This window comes from Triticum urartu, chromosome 6A (genome assembly GCF_056163025.1).
Source record: "Triticum urartu cultivar PI428250 chromosome 6A, HENAU_Tu73, whole genome shotgun sequence".
In the NCBI taxonomy this organism is placed as follows: Eukaryota; Viridiplantae; Streptophyta; class Magnoliopsida; order Poales; family Poaceae; genus Triticum; species Triticum urartu.
The window spans coordinates 379,175,952-379,197,168 of record NC_141878.1 but is presented as its reverse complement, the minus strand read 5'-3'; the positions used below and the strand labels follow the sequence as shown (position 1 = coordinate 379,197,168).

General features: G+C 45.9%; 1 protein-coding gene across 1 annotated transcript in view; it reads left to right on the top strand.

Annotated features, from left to right (window-relative positions):
- Positions 1–654: 654 nt before the first annotated feature.
- Positions 655–21,217, top strand: part of LOC147965328 (uncharacterized) — a 38,458-nt gene continuing 17,895 nt past the window's right edge. Inside the window, exons 1-4 of the mRNA XM_087530413.1 lie at positions 655–819; positions 904–1,056; positions 2,568–2,844; positions 2,923–2,974. Coding sequence (XP_087386539.1) covers positions 655–819; positions 904–1,056; positions 2,568–2,844; positions 2,923–2,974 — 647 coding nt within the window. The remainder of the gene's footprint in view (positions 820–903; positions 1,057–2,567; positions 2,845–2,922; positions 2,975–21,217) is intronic.

Here is a 21,217-nt window from a genome sequence, read left to right as displayed (position 1 = left end):
GTCAATATTGGTACTTTGCCCAAAAAGACTGAGATTCGGTGGCGAGTTCTAGGAACAAAGAATCCTCCTACCCCGAAGCAGGGTGAGGTAGCGGTTTTTGTTGACCACATAGGCTGTGGTTTCAAACCGCCCGGGTCGAAGTTTTTCCGAGATGTTCTTGCCAGTTTTCAGCTCCACCCTCAAGATATTGGATCCAACTCCGTGTCCAATATATGCAACTTCCAAGTCTTCTGTGAAGTGTACTTACAAGAAGAGCCAACTACTGAGCTGTTCCGGGATTTCTTTCATCTGAACCGGCGCACAGAATTTGTAGACGGTCCCAACACTGAACTTGGTGGCGTCTCTATTCAAAAACGGAAAGAGGTTGAGTTCCCTCATGCCAAGCTGCACAGTCACCCCAAGGACTGGAAGCAAACTTGGTTCTACTGTAAGGATACCTCTCCTAAAGAGGAGAACCCTCTGCCAGGCTATCGTGCCCACCGACTTTCCAACACTCATCCATGGTCGCAATGTTTAAGTACTGTGGAATGGGCCTCATATGCCCCTCAACTCGCCAAGCTCCGAGCCTTTATGGACAACGGTTTATCGGGCGTCGACTTTGTGCATTGCTGGATATCTTGGAGCATCTTGCCATTAAGCCGCCGCTCCAGTTTAATGTGTGAGTACACCGGTGAATTAGAAGACTCCCAATGCCACATCAACATTCAGTTAACCGATGAAGAAGTCACTGAAGGTGTTAAGAAGATTTTGAATGAATCGGAATCTGTCTGCCGCCGAACCGGCTTGAACCCCTTCTACACAAAAAATAAACCGCCTGCTGTAAGTATTGTCCTTCCTTTTTATCTTCGACATCTTTTTTAAATTGTTCAACCCGTGAACATTCTTCTATTTGTTTATAAACAGGGTGATGATCCATTCTGGAAGAAGGAACCCGCAGATAAAGCGGCAAAGCCATCCCGTCCCAAAACAAAAGCCGTCAAGAGAACCTCAAAGCGGAAAACAGCTGAATGTATCAACATGGAACTTGACGAAGATGCAGATGAACCAGAAGTTGAGGTAGAAATTGATTCACTTGGCTCCCTTTTCATGCATCTCATTAACAATGATACTTATCGGGAGGACGTGGAAGGCTGATAGGCTGATGACGTAGAGGTATTACCCTTTCCTCTGGTTCAGACTCTATGCCAACACAAAAAACCCATCAAGCGGTCCGGAAAGTAAGCTTTTCTCATCCTCTTGCTTACTTGGATCCAACATTTATTTTGAAGACGCAGTAGCACGAGGCTCGCCGGACAACCCGGCACAACGGCCAACGGGTTACTTTGGCTGGTTTACGTGACACCCCGGTTTGGAAGCGCCGATCTGAGGTCTCCCCCATTTCTAACAATTCTTATCCCAAGGCAGGTTATTTCCGACAACCTCTTAATCCGTCCGATTCAAATTATCAGGTGACACCTCCCTCATCCTCTGGCGAGTCAACAGCAACCCAACTCCCTCCTCTCAAAACGGTAGCTGGGTAAGTACTCAAACCCTTTCTTCAAATGTTTGCATATCTTGAATACTATGCTTAATTTTCACCTCTTTTATCTTTGTTTGCAGAGCCAAAGCCAGACCCAGCAAAAAAGCTCGGGTGAACAATCCGTCTGAAGACCAGGTGGTTCTTGAACAGGAGCAAACTGATGAACCGGACCGAACTGGTGAACCAGAGGGTCCCCATCCTGAAGCTACCTTTGATGAGCCACCCCCTCAAGATCACAATATCGACGAACAATCGGAAGCTGATATTGTTGCACCTGATTCTGAACCGGCAGCTCCAATCCGGGCTAGTCCGGTGAGAGCTACTAACACTCCACCATCACCCGTAAAAACTACTGGAGGCCAAGGAGATGATGTTACCATTACCGACATGGGCCACAGCTCTCCTGGCCATCCTGTAATCTTGGCCAAACATAGTTCCAAGGAAGAGCGTGTTGCCATGGAGAAGGGTAAATGGAGCACTGATTTGTCAAGCTATGCTCATCTCAGCGGTGAAGAACTCCACTCTGGTTTTTTAAACCGTCTACACTCAAACCATGATTATGAAGCCGGTTTGGTAAATCTGATGAAGGAGCGCTATGAGGTATTTTCATCACCTTTCCTTTCTTGATTCCAAAGTACAGACATTAGTCCAAGTAGCCCCCAAGGTCCGGTTTATGATGTTAATCATAAACCGGGACTTTGTAATATCTTAATCCTTGCATGCTGATCCTCAATATGTCAAGTCCTTAGAAAAACAAAACCGATACTTTATCATTGTATTCATGTAATTTTCATTGGTGTAGCCCCCAAGGGCCGGTTTAGCTTTGCGAGGTAAACCGGGTCTTGAATCAATGCGTCAGTTTTTGAACAGATGTACATTAGCCCCCAAGTGTTAAGGATAATGCTTGCATTGTACTTGAGACTTGTGAAAGATTTGTTGATAATAGAGCAAATAGGCATTAGCCCCCAAGTACAAAGTGCATAACTTGTTATACGCTTGGTACTTAGAAAATACATATCCCGTTGTTGATATATCTTCGCCATTGCAGGCCGAGCTGAGTAAGAGGGATGCTCAAATCGCTGATCTTCGAGAGAACGTAAAGTCTCAACAAACAGAAGCTTCCAAAGCCAAAGAGGAGCTGACCAATGCCCTGGCAGCTATGGAGAAGCTGAAAGAGACTTTCAACAAGGAACGTGCTGACTGGGAAACAGAAAAGGCCGGTTTAACCAGGAAAGCTGAGGACGCAGAAGCAACCCTGAAGCTAGTGGTAGACGAACTGACCGGCTTGAAGCGGCAGATTGATGCCATGACATCCGCTGTATTTGGTAACTACCTCCTCATGTCATTTGCCGAATTCATAAGATCTTATCATTGACCGGTTTACTGATACTAAACCATGACAGGCACCCGTATTGCTCATCTGGGCTCCGACATGCGGATGAAGCTTAAAGCAGCGTACACCTTAATGGAACAGCTATATTCTGGATCCCAATGTGCTATTTGCACTGCAGCACATAACAAGCCGGCGCCATCATTGATAAAAGAAACCCTTGAGAAGCTGGCCATGCTACCTGCCCGGATTACAGAACTGAAGAAAGCAGACGCAAGAGCAGGAGCGCTGACCGCGCTAATCCGGGCCAAGGCATGGATTCCGGATCTTGAAGTAGCAGATATCATTAAAGGATATCCAGGTGTGAAGGAGGACGGTTCAGACTTCAACAATGATGATCTCCGAAAGCTGACAAAGGAGATGCGGCCAATAGCCAGCAAACTGGCGGAGGACACAGACTTATCTCATTTCCAGCCGGTTTACGATGCTGAAGGAAAGAGTCAGCCTGCCGTCATCCATGAAGTTGAAGAACTTGTGCCTCCAATCCATAAGCATACTTATGCTCCTGACATTGACCCCTCCAGCCTTATCCATGAAGAGGCCGTGCTTCAAGCTTTAACCGGAATCGATTGGTCAACGGTTGATTTCGAGCGTCTGGGGAGGGATGAAGAGAAGGTGATTGCACAAGATGACCCTCAATCATCAAGCCGTCTCGATGAAGCATCCTAAACCAGCAACCGGTTTATCAGCTACAGTGTGCCACTGCTTGAAACAAATTATTCAATTGGAGTTGTTTTGAAGCTTCTTGTAATAGGATAGCAGAAAAGCCTGTATCTGCCATACCATCGAGCATGTTTTGTGTTGCTTGATATTTTGAAAACTTTTTTCACTTTGGGGATCTATTTATGCATAGTCCATGATGATTTGTGTTCCTGCATACAAGAACTTGAAAGCGTCCTAGTGGTTTACCACTGGACGGGTCATGATACCCAAAAACATACATAACTTGGATGAATAACCAAGATTTGTATTAACCAGATAACATAAATAATATCTGTGACATACCTCGTTGGCTGACCAACTGCTTGTATGGTAGAGGTGAAAACACCAATCTGGAGTGTTTGATAACTCCTGGCCCTCTCGCCGGTTCATATAGAAATCATATTGAGATAGAAAAGCTGTTGATTTGTTCGTATAATGCTGGTGAAATCTAGTCAAAACCAGACCAGAGCAGTACACTACCAGTTTAAAAATTGATCATGTACTGAAAACTAAGCATTGAAAGTCATGCCGGGTTGTAATGAACACCGGTTTATCAGAAAAATATTGATAAATCCCTTATCATAAAAACAGCAAAAAGAAAAGAAATATGCAAGGCTTTTCATGGGCTGCCAGGCCCTAAGTCGAGGCTTTTCATGGGCTGCCAGGCCACTGAGTTAAACCATTTTGCAAAGCCTTTTAAGATGGACCTCAATCTTTAACCAATCACCGTTTTAACTTTGACAAGTTCAGGGTCCATGGGATTGACTTGTCAAACGTTCGATGGGTCATACCAGGTTTACCTGGATGGAGTGGCTTACTTAAAGAGGCAGGATAACCCAGGGTTTTAGGTGAATACACCTGGCTTCCAAGCCTGGCTTGATAGCCTATTACAAGGGTTCAAACTCACTTGTTCTTTGAGAAGCAAGGAGCCCCCCGGTAATATGTGAGCTATGCTCAATGGTTACCTATGTTTGAAATGTGCTTAATGCAACAGATTCTCTTTTGCTCCACATAATTTCCTTTTGGCTTAAAGCCTATCCAGAGGTGTAACTATGGTGTGAAAACAACCAAGCCCCCTAGTGATATCCCTTTTTGGTTTTAAAACGATCAAGATGTGTAGCGAGGGTTCAGATATGACCAAGCCCCCTAGTGATATCCCTTTTTAGTTTTAAACCGATAAAGAGGTGTAGCTATGATTCAGATATGACCAAGCCCCCTAGTGATTTTTTTATATCTGTGCGGCTGTAAAGGCCGGTTTAACAAAACTCCGCTTTGTCAGTAGAAGCTCTTTGTAGGCTCACACATGATGTAAAAAAGAACAGAGACCCCGCTTTATCCGAGGCTCCGGTTTATTATATAATATATACATTGTCATAAGTATGTACATAAGAAGAGCCTGTGGCTCAAGTATAGTAAGGCCGAAGAAGAGCTATATTCCACGGCCGCTTGGTCTCCTCCTTCGATTTACGAGAGTCTTTGTGCTCTCGAACATCAATGAAGTAGTATGACCCGTTGTGCAGATTCTTGCCGACCACAAAAGGTCCTTCCCAAGGTGGGGATAACTTGTGCATATCAGTCTGATCCTAGATGAGGCGGAGCACCAGATCGCCCTCTTGAGAAGTTCTGGTCTTAACCCGGCGGCTGTGATAACGTCGGAGATCTTGTTGATAAATCGCCGAACGTGCTGCTGCGAGATCATGCTCCTCATCCAACAGGTCCAGTGAGTCCTGACGTGCCATCTCATTATCAGCTTCAACATGAGCTGCCACACGAGGCGAGTCGTGATGGATGTCACTAGGAAGAACTGCCTCTGCTCCACAAACCATGAAGAAAGGCGTGTAACCCGTAGATCTGTTAGGTGTGGTGTTGATGCTCCATAACACAGATGGTAACTCCTCCACCCAACAACCCGGTGTCCGCTTTAAAGGAACCATAAGCCGGGGTTTAATACCTCTCAAAATTTCTTGATTTGCCCTCTCCGCTTGACCATTAGATTGGGGGTAAGCCACTGATGCTATATCAAGCCAGATGTGCTCACGTTGGCAAAATTCCTCCATCTCACCATTTGAAAGATTAGTACCATTATCAGTTATAATACTGTGTGGAAAGCCAAACCAGAATATCACCTTTTTGATGAACTGAACCGCTGTGGCTGCATCACACTTACTGACTGGCTCTGCTTCTACCCATTTGGTAAACTTGTCAACTGCCACTAACAGGTGAGTCTTTTTGTCGTTGGACCTTTTAAAGGGTCCAACCATATCAAGCCCCCAAGTTGCAAACGGCCAAGTGATTGGAATCATCCTCAACTCCTGAGCTGGAACATGAGCGCGACGTGCAAATTTTTGACAGCCGTCACACCTTTTGACTAGATCCTCAGCATCAGCATGAGCTGTCAACCAATAGAAACCGTGACGAAAAGCCTTAGCCACCAATGATTTTGAGCTAGCGTGGTGACCACAATCTCCTTCGTAGATTTCTCACAAAATCTCACAACCCTCTTGAGGAGATACACAACGCTGAATTGCTCATGTGACGCTGTAACGATGTAACTCCCGATTGATTATGGTCATTGACTTGGAACGCCGGATTATCTGACGGGCCGAGGTTTCATCCTCCGGTAACTCGCCCCGGTTCATGTAAGCTAGGTACGGGATTTTCCAGTCCGGTATAACATGCAAAGCTGCCACCAATTGGGCCTCCGGGTCAGGAATAGCCAACTCCTCCTATGTTGGTATCTTGACCGATGGATTATGTAGTATGTCAAGGAAGACATTGGGTGGGACCGGTTTACGCTGAGAGCCAAGGCGGCTTAAAGCGTTCGCCGCTTCATTCTTTCGTCGGTCTATATGGTCAACTAACCCTTGAAATGACCAGCCACTATGTCCACCTCTCATCGATATGCAGCCATGAGTGGGTCTTTAGAATCCCAAGTGCCAGATACCTGTTGAGCCACCAGATCCGAGTCACCGAAGCACTTAACCCGGCTTAAGTTCATCTCCTTAGCCATCCGAAGACCGTGGAGTAAGGCCTCGTACTCAGCTGCATTGTTAGTACAAGGGAACATTAAACGGAGGACATAACAAAACTTGTCACCTCGTGGGGAAGTTAATATGACTCCAGCCCCCGAGCCCTCCAACTGTCTGGATCCATCAAAGTGAATAGTCCAATACGTGTTATCTGGCTTTTCCTCTGGTGCCTGCAACTCTGTCCAATCATTGATGAAGTCCACGAGTGCTTGGGATTTAATCACTATGCGAGGTGTGTATTTGAGCCCGTGAGGTCCAAGCTCGATAGCCCACTTGGCAATCCAGCCAGTTGCTTCTCTGTTTTGAATGATATCTCCTAGAGGGGCTGAACTGACCACTGTGATAGGATGACCCTGAAAATAATGTTTGAGCTTCCGGCTTGCCATAAACACTCCATACACCAGCTTCTGCCAATGTGGATACATCTGCTTTGATTCAATAAGCACATCACTGATATAATAAACCGGCTGTTGAACCGGATATTCCTTTCCATCCTCCTTGCGCTCCACAACAATAGCCATGCTAACAGCCCTGGGTTAGCAGCCACATACAGCAGTAAAGGCTCTTTATCGATCAGAGCTGCAAGCACAGGCGGTTCAGCTAACTGCCTCTTCAGATCCTCAAACGCTTTATCAGCCGCATCGCTCCAGACAAAGTCATCCGTTTTCTTTAGCATCTAATATAAAGGGATAGCTTTCTCCCCGAGACGACTGATAAACCGGCTCAAAGCCGCAAACCGGCCGGCCAAACGTTGAACGTCATTGATACACGCCGGTTTAGCCAAAGATGTGATTGCTGAATTTTTTTCCGGATTAGCCTCAATGCCCCTGTTTGACACTAGAAAGCCCAAGAGTTTGCCTGCCGGGACACCAAAGACACATTTGTCCAGATTGAGCATCATCTTGTAAACCCGGAGTTGTCAAAGGTTTCTCTCGGGTCATCTATCAATGTTTCCTCCTTCCTGGATTTTATCACAATATCATCCACATATGCATGAACATTGCGCCCAATCTGCTTATGAAGACAATTCTGAACACAGCGTTGATAAGTCGCCTGGGCACTCTTGAGCCCAAAGGGCATGGAGACAAAGAAGAAGGCTCCAAAGGGAGTTATAAATACTGTCTTCTCATGGTCCTTAACTGCCATTTTGATCTGATGATAACCAGAATAAGCGTCCAAAAAACACAAGCGATCACAACTCGCCGTAGCATCAATAATCTGATCAATACGAGGGAGGGCAAAGGGATCTGCTAGGCAAGCCTTGTTCATGTCTGTGTAGTCCACACACATACGCCAAGTGCCGTTTTTCTTGAGAACGAGCACTGGATTAGCCAACCACTCCGGGTGAAAAACCTCCACGATAAACCATGCGGCCAACAACCGAGCTACCTCTTCACCAATAGCCTTACGCCTTTCTTCGTTGAAGCGGCGGAGAAACTGTCTGACCGATTTAAACTTAGGATCAATGTTAAGTGTGTGCTCAGCAAGTTCCCTCGGTACACCTGGAATGTCAGAAGGCTTCCATGCAAAGATGTCCCGGTTCTCACGGATGAACTCGATGAGCGCATTTTCCTATTTGGGATCCAGGTTAGCATTGATGCTGAATTGCTTGGATGAATCGCCGGGAACAAAATCAACCATCTTAGTATCTGTGGCCGATTTAAACTTCAACACCGGATCGTGTTCCGTAGTTGGCTTTTTCAAAGAAGTCATATCTGTCGGATCAACCTTGTCTTTGTAAAACTTCAGCTCTTCCGTGGCACAAACCGACTCAGTATAAGCTGCATCACCTTCCTCACATTCCAAAGCGATCTTCCTGCTCCCATGTACTGTGATGTTCCCCTTATGACCTGGCATCTTAAGCTGCAGATAAACATAACACGGCCTCGCCATGAACTTGGCGTAAGCCGGTCGCCCAAACAGAGCGTGATACGGACTTTTGATTTTCACCACCTCAAAAGTCAATGTTTATGACCTTGAATCATGATCATCTCCAAAAGCCACCTCTAGGGCTATCTTGCCCACTGGATATGCAGACTTACTGGGCACCACACCATGAAAAACGGTGTTCGATGGTTTAAGATTCTTATCTGTCAACCCCATACGACGGAAGGTATCATAATATAGAATGTTGATACTGCTTCCCCCATCCATGAGCACCTTGGTGAACTTATACCCCCAACCTGGGGTGCCACCACTAAGGCCAGATGACCTGTATTATCAACCCGTGGGGGGTGATCCTTTCTACTCCATAAAATGGGTTGCTCAGACCATCGCAGATACTGAGGCACTGCCGGTTCAACAGAGTTTACAGCCCTCTTGTGAAGCTTTTGATCACGCTTGCACAAGCTAGTGGTGAAGACATGATACTGCCCACTATTCAACTGCTTCGGATTACTCTGATAACCCGACTGCTGCTGCTGGTTTCCCTGATGGTTATAACCTCCCCGGTTGCCCTGGTTCCCTTGATTGTTATGGCCAGTTTGATTGCCTTGAAACCCTGGACCGGAGCTACCACCTCCATAACCCGGCCCATGAAAACCACCTCCTGAACCGCCGGGCGGGCCATTGTCGTACTGAAACATATTGGAGTTCTTGAACTCTCGCATTATATAACAGTCCTTCCAAAGATGTGACGCTGGCTTCTCCTTTGATCCATGCTTTGGACAAGGTTGATTTAACAGGCGCTCCAGATTGGGGCCTGAACCTCCGCCCCTCTGGTGCTGCTTGCCCTTACGACGCTGACTGTTATCCTGAGCATTGGTGTTAGCAACAAAGTCCAAACTATTGTCCGCCTTGCGCTTACCATTATTCCCATGACCTGTCGGGTTATGCTGTTGTCCCTTGTTGCCGTTTTTCTTTCCTTTCCCCGGTTTGTCCTCCTCTGAGTCGGGGTCTTTGGTATTATCTGAATCGGCATATTTAACCAAAGCGTCCATAAGCATTGACATATCATTGCAGTGACGTTTGAGCCTTCCTAACTTCTGTTTGAGCGGCAGAAACCGGCAATTTCCCTCCAACGTTAACACTGCGGTATCTACATTGATGCGATTCGTCGAATGAAAAATAGCTGAGACCCGTTTCAGCCAATGGGTTGTAGACTCCCCATCCTCTTGGACACAAGCTGCTAGATCCACAATTGACATAGGCTGCTTACAAGTATCCTTAAAATTCTGGATAAACCGGTGCTTTAATTCGGCCCATGATCCGACAGAGTTAGCTGGCAAGCTCTTTAACCAAGTACGAGCTATCCCCTCCAACATCATGGTGAAGTATTTAGCACACACCACTTCATCCACATCTAACATCTCCATTGCCATCTCGTAGCTTTCAACCCATGCCTCTGGTTGCAAATCAGCGGTGTAATTGGGTACCTTACGAGGTCCCTTGAAATCCTTGGGCAGTCTTACATTACGCAAAGCGGCGGTGAGACATGACACCCCTAAGGAACTGAAGACCACACCTGGCTCCACTGAAGCAGTAGGGTGAACTGGAGTAGGTTGACGAACTCCATGTAGAGCTGCTAACTTGGCCTCTCGACGTGCACGACCATGATCCACCACATCCTGTGCATTGGCAACTCCCCCGGCCGGGTTGTGCCCTCGCGGCGAGTTACGGCGACGTGCACTGCTTGACACGGCCGGTTCATCCTCAACGTGCCTGTTATAGCTCCGGATCAGGCGGGGGTGGAATGAATCCTCTCACGACTATGCGAATAAGCCTGCTGCTAGTTTAAAGCTATTTGAAGGAGCTCTCTGGCCCGTTGCGCCTCAATTGCAACCGGTGACTCACCGTTGGTTGGGAGGGCTGCCAATCGTGAAGCGGCAGCCACAATGTTGTCCAACGGGTTGGAGTAATGCCTCGGGGGCGTCGGAACATACTGCGGCACAATATTGTTTTGGTGAGGCGGGTCCATCGTGTGTGGCTGAACCGGCGCTCCTGTTCCCGGCGCCTCCGTTCGGTTTAACACTGGCTGGTTACTAGTTCCTGCTCCTGGCGTGTTGAAGAGATTTCTTGGCTCATAACCCGACGGGAGATGCGACCGGTATCTTCTTCTCATGACTTCCTCTGAGGCATTCTGATCCAGCCTAAGCCGGTAGGCCTGGGCTTCCAACTCGGCCCGTTCCGTAGCCATCCTAGCGTTCTCTGCTGCTAGGTCCGCTTTAGCCTGAGTTATCTGATCTTTCACCTTCACAATCTCCGCATTGTGTTGGTCCCGGGCTACTGCGTCCACCTCCGCGGCCATCAATGTTGCCAAAGCGTCGAACAAGTCAGACAGAACTTGAGCCGGAGGCGGCGCGGAGCCCGCTGCCCCCGCCGGCGTTGTTGTCGCTGAACTAGAGAGCATTGCCGCGGCGGTTGATGAGTGGTGTGCTGATTGTGTACCGGCCATGAAGATAGCGACCCGGTTTGGCAGATCGAGGGGGTCCGGAATACTGCTGCCATCGGACCCTCCGCTAATCCGGCCGTCCTGCAACTGATACAGCGATTCGGTCTCTCCAGTTGAAGACTCATCGTCGGAGCAGACAATGGTTTCTCCATCAGATGTCGGTCCATCCTCATATTCTGCTCTGTGGATGACACCTATGAAAACATGCCTTGCTGCGGGCTGAACCGGGGAAGGGCTTGCACACTGAGCCATCTCGACGATGTCGGTGCAGGTGTCCGGCTCAGGGCCCGGTTCGCCGATCTTGCCGACAAAGACATGAATCCCAACAAAGGGGACCCGGTACCCGTATTCGATTGAACCGGCCTCCGGACCCCATCCTGCATCGTCGATGTAGAGCTTGCCACGACGACTCTTCGTCATCCGGCCCACATCGTATCCCTTGAGTCCATCAAAGCTGCCCTTCAAGAACTCGAAACCATCATGCGATAGCCCCACGGTAGGCGCCAACTGACGTGGGTTTGTCACGGCAGATGTCCTCGTGAAAGAACTTAGTCGTGGAGCCATCGCTATGGGTTAGCTTAAAGGGGTTAAACCGGACAAGGGGACACATGGGGTTTTATACTAGTTCGGCCCCTTCGATGAAGGTAAAAGCCTACGTCTAGTTGTGATTGGTACTGCTAGGGTTTCGATGACCAGGGAGTGAATCCGCTTTTCCTGGCTCTCGAGTTGTTGTCTGTTGTCCTCAAACCGTGGTCGGGTCGTCCCTTTATATGCATAGGTTGACGCCTGCCGGTTTACAGAGTCCCGAGGCCGGATCATAGATGTGTCCGTCTCGGTTTCTATTCCTCTAACTTACAATACAAGTTATATGACAGAGTCGGTTCACATCTACAGGCTTTAACCCGCCTTTGGGCCTTGGGCCTTCGTAAAGCGCCACCATCTTCACATTTTCATGGGCTTCTATCTTCATGGAGCTAATCCGGCCACTCCTAGCCGGTTTACCTCTAGTAACCACATCCCCAACAGGGGGGTGGGGCTAAAAACAACATTTGAATGTAGATAGTACGAGACTTAATATCGCCGTTTCAATTTAGTGTACATTGTAAGATTTCAATTGAGGACCATTCATATGGGTAATTATTTCGAATTTGTGCCATACTAGCTAGGTTTGGAAAAGTTGACATTAACTCGATTGTTGTGCTATTTTGTAGGTCATATGTTTGAATCCATCCAAAGTTTTCTCACTACCATGGTGTTCATCATATGCATATGAATTTTTATTAAAAAAGTAGCGTGGATACCGTGAAATGCGAAATCCACGTTAGAATTGGAGATCGCTATGTGACGCACACTCTTATTCAAATAACTCCTCATTAATTAATTTATAGTAGCTCGTTTCGAATGACTAATTATTTGCAAGGAAAACACGGGCATGGTAATACATACAGATTCGTTTGCAAATGAAAGAAGATTCGTTTGCATTCTCAAATGTAGGCGCACCAGGCAGACCAGGGTCGTGTCGTGGTGATCATGTGTGTCGTACGGACACTAGCACCCAGCCACCCACCCCTCCCCCCCCCCCCCAAAAAAAGAACGACGACAAAATAAGTTCACGCTTCCACGTTTCGGCTTGAAATATCTGGCGGGCCCAATTCCAGCCCTGCAAAATCTCCCTTCTCCACCGTCCCCTTCTGCGCCCAGAGTGCTCAAATCCCTAATTCACCACCAACCCAAGCAAAGTTTGAATCGCCCCTCGTCTCGTCTCTTTCCCCACCTCCGTGCCGGACGACGACGAAGATGACGATGGTCGCGCTTCACCACCGCACCGGAGTTACCTCATCTACGCCCTCATCCACCGCACTGGGTGGTCCACCGACAACATCGGCCGCCGCAACCGATGTGCCTCATAGACACCAACTTCCACCGCATCAGGTGCGCTTCACCAACGTCGTATCCCACCTCACCGGGGCTACTTCACTGAGCACATCGTCGCACCTCTGCCCCCCGAGGCCATTGGGGCTTCACCGATGGTCTCGTCCACCGCATCATAGCGCTCCGCTGCCACTAAAGATATGCATCTGTGCATGGCTAGCCAACGCCAGTGTATCACCCTCAACGACTCTGAAGTGACCCCCACTCTAGCTAGGCGAGCATGCCCAAACGCTGGCCCGAACTAGGTATCCACATATCACTCCCTTGTGCACTGTTCCGATGATCTTTGGATATCCTTTCTCTACTCTCTTAGCTTACACGCCAATGCAACTCTGATTTTAACTCTTATTTCTTCTGGAGATATCATCTGAAACAAGCAAAACATTTTTTAGCGAAGCATGGCGGTGCTACGGGATCTGGTACACATCCAGCACACCGGTATAACCTTGTAAGTACCTGTCATCCGATACAACAGCAAGGTCGATTCCTCTTATTTGATCAACCATTCGCCGTGTCAAAAATGCAGAGGGGGTGCAAGGAGCACAAGGCATGCACATCCAAGCAAGTGGTAACATGGACTTGTACATGGAACATCCCAAGCGCAAGCAGAGCTGCAGTGAGCCTGTACAACAAGCTAGCGTAAGTCCCTGCATTTCATTTAATTTGTACTAGCCTGCGTGTATGATTTGTGTGCAGTGGCGGATCCACGAATTCAAGTTACCAGGGGCGAAAATTTAACATAAAAAATACAAAGGCTCTTGCACTCCAGAAACTAACATAACTTGAGAAATGTGAAGCTACATGCACTTTGAAAACCAGCTAATGATCCAAAGTAGTTCAGATTATAAAACACTAAATGATGTAAGCACCAAAAACACAAAATGCAACATGGTGAACAAGGACAACTAACATGGTATGTACCTGCTTGAATTATCCGTTCTGTGGCTGAAAATATCAAAGTGTAATAGCACCTATAACCAGTGCGCAAACTGCATATCAATATATCTATCATGCACAAGTATGCCAATAGTTTCAAACAACAGATTAGAAAAGTATTTATGCTACGTTGTCATGATATTGGGACTTCCAGGTAGATGGCCTCGACGTTTCCTCAAGCCATGAAAATGTACTATAATTTGCTTGTCATCAATGCCTGCAAATCTATGTCTCTCGCAACATACCAGATCATCATTAGACACTAAATCCTTCAATGGGAGTGTAGCGACCAGACCTCAAACGGTCTGATCTCTGTGCTCTGTTGTCATCCCTTGATCAGTAATGCTGACACCACACAGTACTCAGAGGATTTATAGCAGAGTAGCAATCACACACTTATTACATCAAGTGTCTCAAAAGAGAACTTATTACAATAAATATGGCTTAAGGCCATCTAATAACGATAACAGCGGAAGGCTTGGAAGATAAGTGAGTCCATCAACTCCAACGGCATCACTGAGTATAGAACCACGACCCTAAAACTCCTTAATCGTCGTCTGAAAAGTCTGCAACATTAACGTTGCAGCCCGAAATGGGTCAACACATGGAATATGCTGGCAATGTAACACATAGAGAGTAATGGAATGAAATAACTATACTATATGCATATTTGGCTGGTGGAAACCTCTATGGTTACAGTTTTTGCGAAAAGCCAATTTTTCCCTACTACAAAGGAATAAAGTTATTTAACAATCATGGTAGTTGTTAAACATTGAGAATGGTTGACAGCATTCTCAATCCCAATTAAGCATCATCATTAACATAACCCAACAAAATTAATTTACAGTAACATGTTGAGATTCACATGATAATCCAAGTACTAGATACTCAAGATGTCCATAACCGGGGACACGGCTAACCATGATTAGTTTGTTACACTCTGCAGAGGTTTGCGCACTTTTCCCCACAAGACTCGATCGCCTCCGTTTGGTTTCTCGCACTACATGGTGTTTGAGAAAACGGATGACCGAGCCATAGTCTTTCAGAAGCGCTAGCACCTTACGATCGGGTAGACCGTACCACCTACATCCCCTACATCTGCTAGTCTACCACTATAAGAGTTCGCACGACTTAGTTAACTATGCTAGAGCCCATAATAGCTTGCGGCTGCACACGGAAGTTTCTAGTATGAATAGTCTCATGATCCCTTTGAGCCTGGGTGGCGGTCCAAAAGAAAACAGGCAAGTCCTGGAATACCCAGGTGCCTCAATCCACCCAGATGTGTGTTTAAGTTGCCACCTTAGATAAACCATTAATTAAAAATCTCACATCTGTCATGGATATCACTCACCCAATCCACGTCTACTAGCATAGCATGGCACAATAAGCAAACCTAGAAGTAACTCCCAAAGGTTTGATAATAAACAGGTAATAGGTACTACCTCATCTACTTCCCATCCCGCAATTTAATTAGATCCTAACCATGCAATGTGTGAGGATTGATCTAATGCAATAAAACTGGGTAGTAGAAAAGGTATGATCAAAGTGTTACTTGCCTTGCTGATGATCCGCGAAACCTAGAGATCCGAAGTAACAAGCGGCGCATTCCGGGTATTCTATCGCAGACAAACAAACAAGCATACAATAAGTACTCACCTAATGCACAGGTAAAACTCAAATAAGAGATCTAACCAGAAGGTTCAACTTAACAACTCCGGTTGGCAAAAAGAATCAAATCGAACGAGGCAACGAAAGTCAAATGGCGAAACAAACAACTTCGTTCTAGAAATCTGGATCTAGGGAAAATTTTACGGTAGCAAAATCTCGTTTAAGTTGGTTAAACGGATAGAGGGTTTCGAGACGAAACTCTAGGCGCTTGAATTGCCTGATTCCGATAAACAAGCGAAAAGTTATAATAAAATGAAAATCGGATCAGGAATCGCGATCAGAAAAATCCCGGATTTAATCCGAGAAAAAGAAAAACGACGAACGCTCGCTAGAACGAATGAACGGACGAACGCTCACTATTTAAATAAACCGGAAAAACCGATCTATTTAATAAAACCGAAACTAAAAAACCGACGAAAAATCGACGGTTTTTCGAAAAAAACGGCGGCACGAAAAACGAGGCGGCAGCGAACCTCGGGCGGCGTGCGGCGGCGCGGCGAGGCGGCCCGGCGGCGGCGGCGGGCGGAGCTAGGGTTTGGGGCGCGGGTGGCTGGCTTCGGCTGGGCCTCCCCCCCGGCTTATAAAGCCTAGTGGGCCGGGAGTCCGGGTCGGACACGGCCCCTAAGTTGGTTCGTTTTTTTATTCCGCTCAGAAAAAAAATAAAAAGAAATACTAAACAGACTCCAAAAATTCCGAAATAAATTTTCACGGGCTTTTAAAATCAAGCCGCACAAGGTGAACATTTATTTGGGACCTAAATGCAATTTTGAAAAACGCACATTTTTCCTAAATTCAAATAAAATACCGAAAAACTCCGAAATAAAATCTTATTTGATTTTATTATTAAATCCTTAATATTTCTTTATTTTGGGAAAGTCATTTTATTCCCTCTCTCATATTTTTGTAATAGAAATAATTGATGATAAAATAAATAAAATCAAATGATCCTATTCTCAAAATTTGAGAGAACTCAAATATGAAAATAACGAAATCCCCAATTCTCTCCGTGGGTCACTGAGTTGCGTAGAATTTCTAGGATCAACCAAAATGCAAAATAAAATATGATATGCATTGATGATCTAATGTATAACATTCCAAATTGGAAATTTGGGATGTTGCAGGGAGCATGCAAAATGCTTGCATTAGATCCCTCATTAGACACAATATGTTCATCACCAGGAGCATGTAAAATGTTTGCATCAAATCCTTCATTAGCAGTCTCTTCATTAGACACTTCAGGCTCAAGAACAACATGAGCTTGTATGTTTGCACTAGAAACTTGATTAGATACATCAGGTTCAGTCAGTTCAGTATTGATTGGGGGAGTTATAAAATAAGAAGAAATTGGTTTCATTTTCTCATATTCCCTACATGCAAGAAGTTTTACAACACCGCCAGGTTTAACTATTGGCCAGAAATTGAACAGCTGAATTAGATATAATCAGGGATGTGATGTACCTTGTCATTTCGCATGCTGCTCTTGCAAGCTCCGACTGTCCGTTTGCGCAAGCTCGATGCCATGCCCGTGCTGTTGCCGCTGCCTCCCATGCAGGCTACACCCAGGGTTGGATCTGCAACTTCTTGTCCTTCCATTCGCTTGAAGCCCAGCGACCGGTGTCCAACAAGGGCACGAGGAAGTGTTGTGTCGGTCTGTCAGGCGGCGGCTAGGTTAGGAGTGAACTAGACTAGAGGCTGGAGCAAACGAATTGGGATTTTTTGTTGGCGAACGTAGTAATTTCAAAAAATTTCCTACGCACACATAGGATCATGGTGATGCATAGCAACGAGAGGGAAGAGTGTTGTCCACGTACCCTCGTACACCGAAAGAGGAAGCATTAGCACAACGCGGTTGATGTAGTCGTACGTCTTCACGATCCGACCGATCAAGTACCGAACGTACGGCACCTCCAAGTTCAGCACACGTTCAGCTCGATGACGTCCCTCGAACTCCGATCCAGCCGAGCTTTGAGGGAGAGTTCTGTTAGCACAACGGCATGGTGATGATGATGATGTTCTACCGACGTAGGGCTTCGCCTAAGCACCGCTACGATATTATCGAGGTGGACTATGGTGGAGGGGGGCACCGCACACGGCTAAGAGATCCAAGAGATCAATTGTTGTGTCTCGAGGTGCCCCCTGCCCCCGTATATAAAGCAGCAAGGGGGAGAGGCGCCTGGCCAGGAGGAGGCATGCCAGGGAGGAGTCCTACTCCCACCGGGAGTAGGACTCCCTCCTTTCCTAGTTGGAGTGGGAGAAGGGGGAAGGAGGAGGGAGAGAGGAAGGAAAGGGGGTGCCCCCCCCTCCTTGTCCAATTCGGACTAGAGGGGGAGGGGGCGCGTGGCCTGCCCTAGCCGCCCCTCCTTTTCTCCACTAAGGCCCATCTTGGCCCATTAAACCCCCGGGGTGTTCCGGTAACCCCCGGTACTCCGGTAAAATCCTGATTTCACCCGGAACAATTTCGATATCCAAATATAGGCTTCCAATATATCAATCTTTATGTCTCGAACATTTCGAGACTCCTCGTCATGTCCGTGATCACATCAGGGACTCCGAACTACCTTCGGTACATCAAAACACATAAACTCATAATATAAAGGTCATCGAACTTTAAGCGTGCGGACCCTACGGGTTCGAGAACTATGTAGACATGACCGAGACACGTCTCCGGTCAATAACCAATAGCGGAACCTGGATGCTCATATTGGCTCCTACATATTCTACGAAGATCTTTATCAGTCAAACCGCATAACAACATAGTTCCCTTTGTCATCGGTATGTTACTTGCCCGAGATTCGATCGTCGGTATCTTAATACCTAGTTCAATCTCGTTACTGGCAAGTATCTTTACTCGTTGTGTATTACATTATCCCGCAACTAACTCATTAGTTGCAATGCTTGCAAGGCTTATAGTGATGTGCATTACCGAGTGGGCCTAGAGATACCTCTCCGGCAATCGAAGTGACAAATCCTAATCTCGAAATATGCCAACCCAACAAGTACCTTCGGAGACACCTGTAGAGCACCTTTATAATCACCTAGTTACGTTGTGACGTTTGGTGGCACACAAAGTGTTGCTTCGGTAAACGGGAGTTGCATAATCTCATAGTCATAGGAACATGTATAAGTCATGAAGAAAGCAATAGCAGAATACTAAACGATCGAGTGCTAAGCTAACGGAATGGGTCAAGTCAATCACATCATTCTCCTAATGATGTGATCCCGTTAATCAAATGACAACTCATGTCAATGGTTAGGAAACATAACCATCTTTGATCAACGAGCTAGTCAAGTAGAGGCATACTAGTGACACAATGTATTATGTTTCTGGTTAATACAATTCTAGCATGAATAATAAACATTTATCATGATATAAGGAAATAAATAATAACTTTATTATTGCCTCTAGGGCATATTTCCTTCAGTCTCCCACTTGCATTAGAGTCAATAATCTAGATTACAAAGTAATGATTCTAACACCCATGGAGCCTTGGTGCTGATCATGTTTTGCTCGTGGAAGAGGCTTAGTCAACGGGTCTGCAACATTTAGATCCATATGTATCTTGCAAATTTCTATGTCTCCCACCTGGACTTGATCCCGCATGGAGTTGAAGCGTCTCTTGATGTGCTTGGTTCTCTTGTGAAATTTGGATTCCTTTGCTAAGGCAATTGCACCAGTATTGTCACAAAAGATTTTCATTGGACCCGATGCACTAGGTATGTACTCCTTAATCGGATATGAACTCCTTAATCCAGACTCCTTCATTTGCTGCTTCCGAAGCAGCTATGTGCTCCGCTTCGCACGTAGATCCCGCCACAACCCTTTGTTTAGAACTGCACCAACTGACAGCTCCACAGTTCAATGTAAATACGTATCCGGTTTGCAATTTAGAATCGTCCGGATCAATGCCAAAGCTTGCATCGACGTAACCATTTACGACGAGCTCTTTGTCACCTCATAAACGAGAAACATATCCGTAGTCCTTTTCAGGTATTTCAGGAAGTTCCTGACCGTTGTCCAGTGATCCATTCCTGGATTACTTTGGTACCTCCCTGCTAAACTAATAGCAAGGCACACATCAGGTCTGGTACACATCATTGCATACATGATATAGCCTGTGGCTGAAGCATAGGGAACATCTTTCATTTTCTCTCTATCTTCTGCAGTGGTTGGGCATTGAGTCTTACTCAACTTCACACCTTGTAACACAGGCAAGAACCCTTTCTTTGCCTGATCCATTTTGAACTTCTTCAAAACTTTGTCAAGGTATGTGCTTTGTGAAAGTCCAATTAAGCGTATTGATCTATCTCTATAGATCTTGATTCCCAATATATAAGCAACTTCTCCGAGGTCCTTCATTGAAAAACTCTTATTCAAGTATCCCTTTATGCTATCCAGAAATTCTATATCATTTCCAATCAGCAATATGTCATCCACATATAATATAAGAAATGCTACAGAGCTCTCACTCACTTTCTTGTAAATACAGGCTTCTCCAAAAGTCTGTATAAAACCATATGCTTTGATCACACTATCAAAACGTTTATTCCAACTCCGAGAGGCTTGCACCAGTCCATAAATGGATCGCTGGAGCTTGCACACTTTGTTAGCTCCCTTTGGATCGACAAAACCTTCTGGTTGCATCATATACAACTCTTCTTCCAGAAATCCATTCAAGAATGCAGTTTTGACATCCATTTGCCAAATTTCATAATCATAAAATGCAGCAATTTCTAACATGATTCGGACAGACTTAAGCATCACTACGGGTGAGAAAGTCTCATCGTAGTCAATCCCTTGAACTTGTCGAAAACCTTTTGCAACAAGTCGAGCTTTATAGACAGTAACATTACCGTTGGCGTCAGTCTTCTCCTTGCAGATCCATTTATTTTCAATGGCTTGCCGATCATCAAGCAAGTCAACCAAAGTCCACACTTTGTTCTCATACATGGATCCCATCTCAGATTTCATGGCCTCAAGCCATTTTGCGGAATCTGGGCTCACCATCGCTTCTTCATAGTTCGTAGGTTCGTCATGGTCTAGCAACATAACCTCCAGAACAGGATTACCGTACCACTCTGGTGCAGATCTTACTCTGGTTGACCTACGAGGTTCAGTAGTAACTTGATCTGAAGTTTCATGATCAATATCATTAGCTTCCTCACTAATTGGTGTAGGTGTCACAAGAACCGGTTTCTATGATGAACTACTTCCCAACAAGGGAGCAGGTACAATTACCTCATCAAGTTCTACTTTCCTCCCACTCACTTCTTTCGAGAGAAACTCCTTCTCTAGAAAGGATCCAAATTTAGCAGCAAAAGTCTTGCCTTCAGATCTGTGATAGAAGGTGTACCCAACAGTTTCCTTTGGGTATCCTATGAAGACACATTTCTCCGATTTGGGTTCGAGCTTATCAAGTTGAAGCTTTTTCACATAAGCATAGCAGCCCCAAACTTTAAGAAACGAAAACTATGGTTTCTTGCCAAACCACAGTTCATAAGGCATTGTCTCAACGGATTTTGATGGTGCCCTATTTAACATGAATGCAGCCTTCTCTAAAGCATAACCCCAAAACGATAGCGGTAAATTAGTAAGAGACATCATAGATCGCACCATATCTAGTAAAGTACGATTACGACGTTCGGACACACCA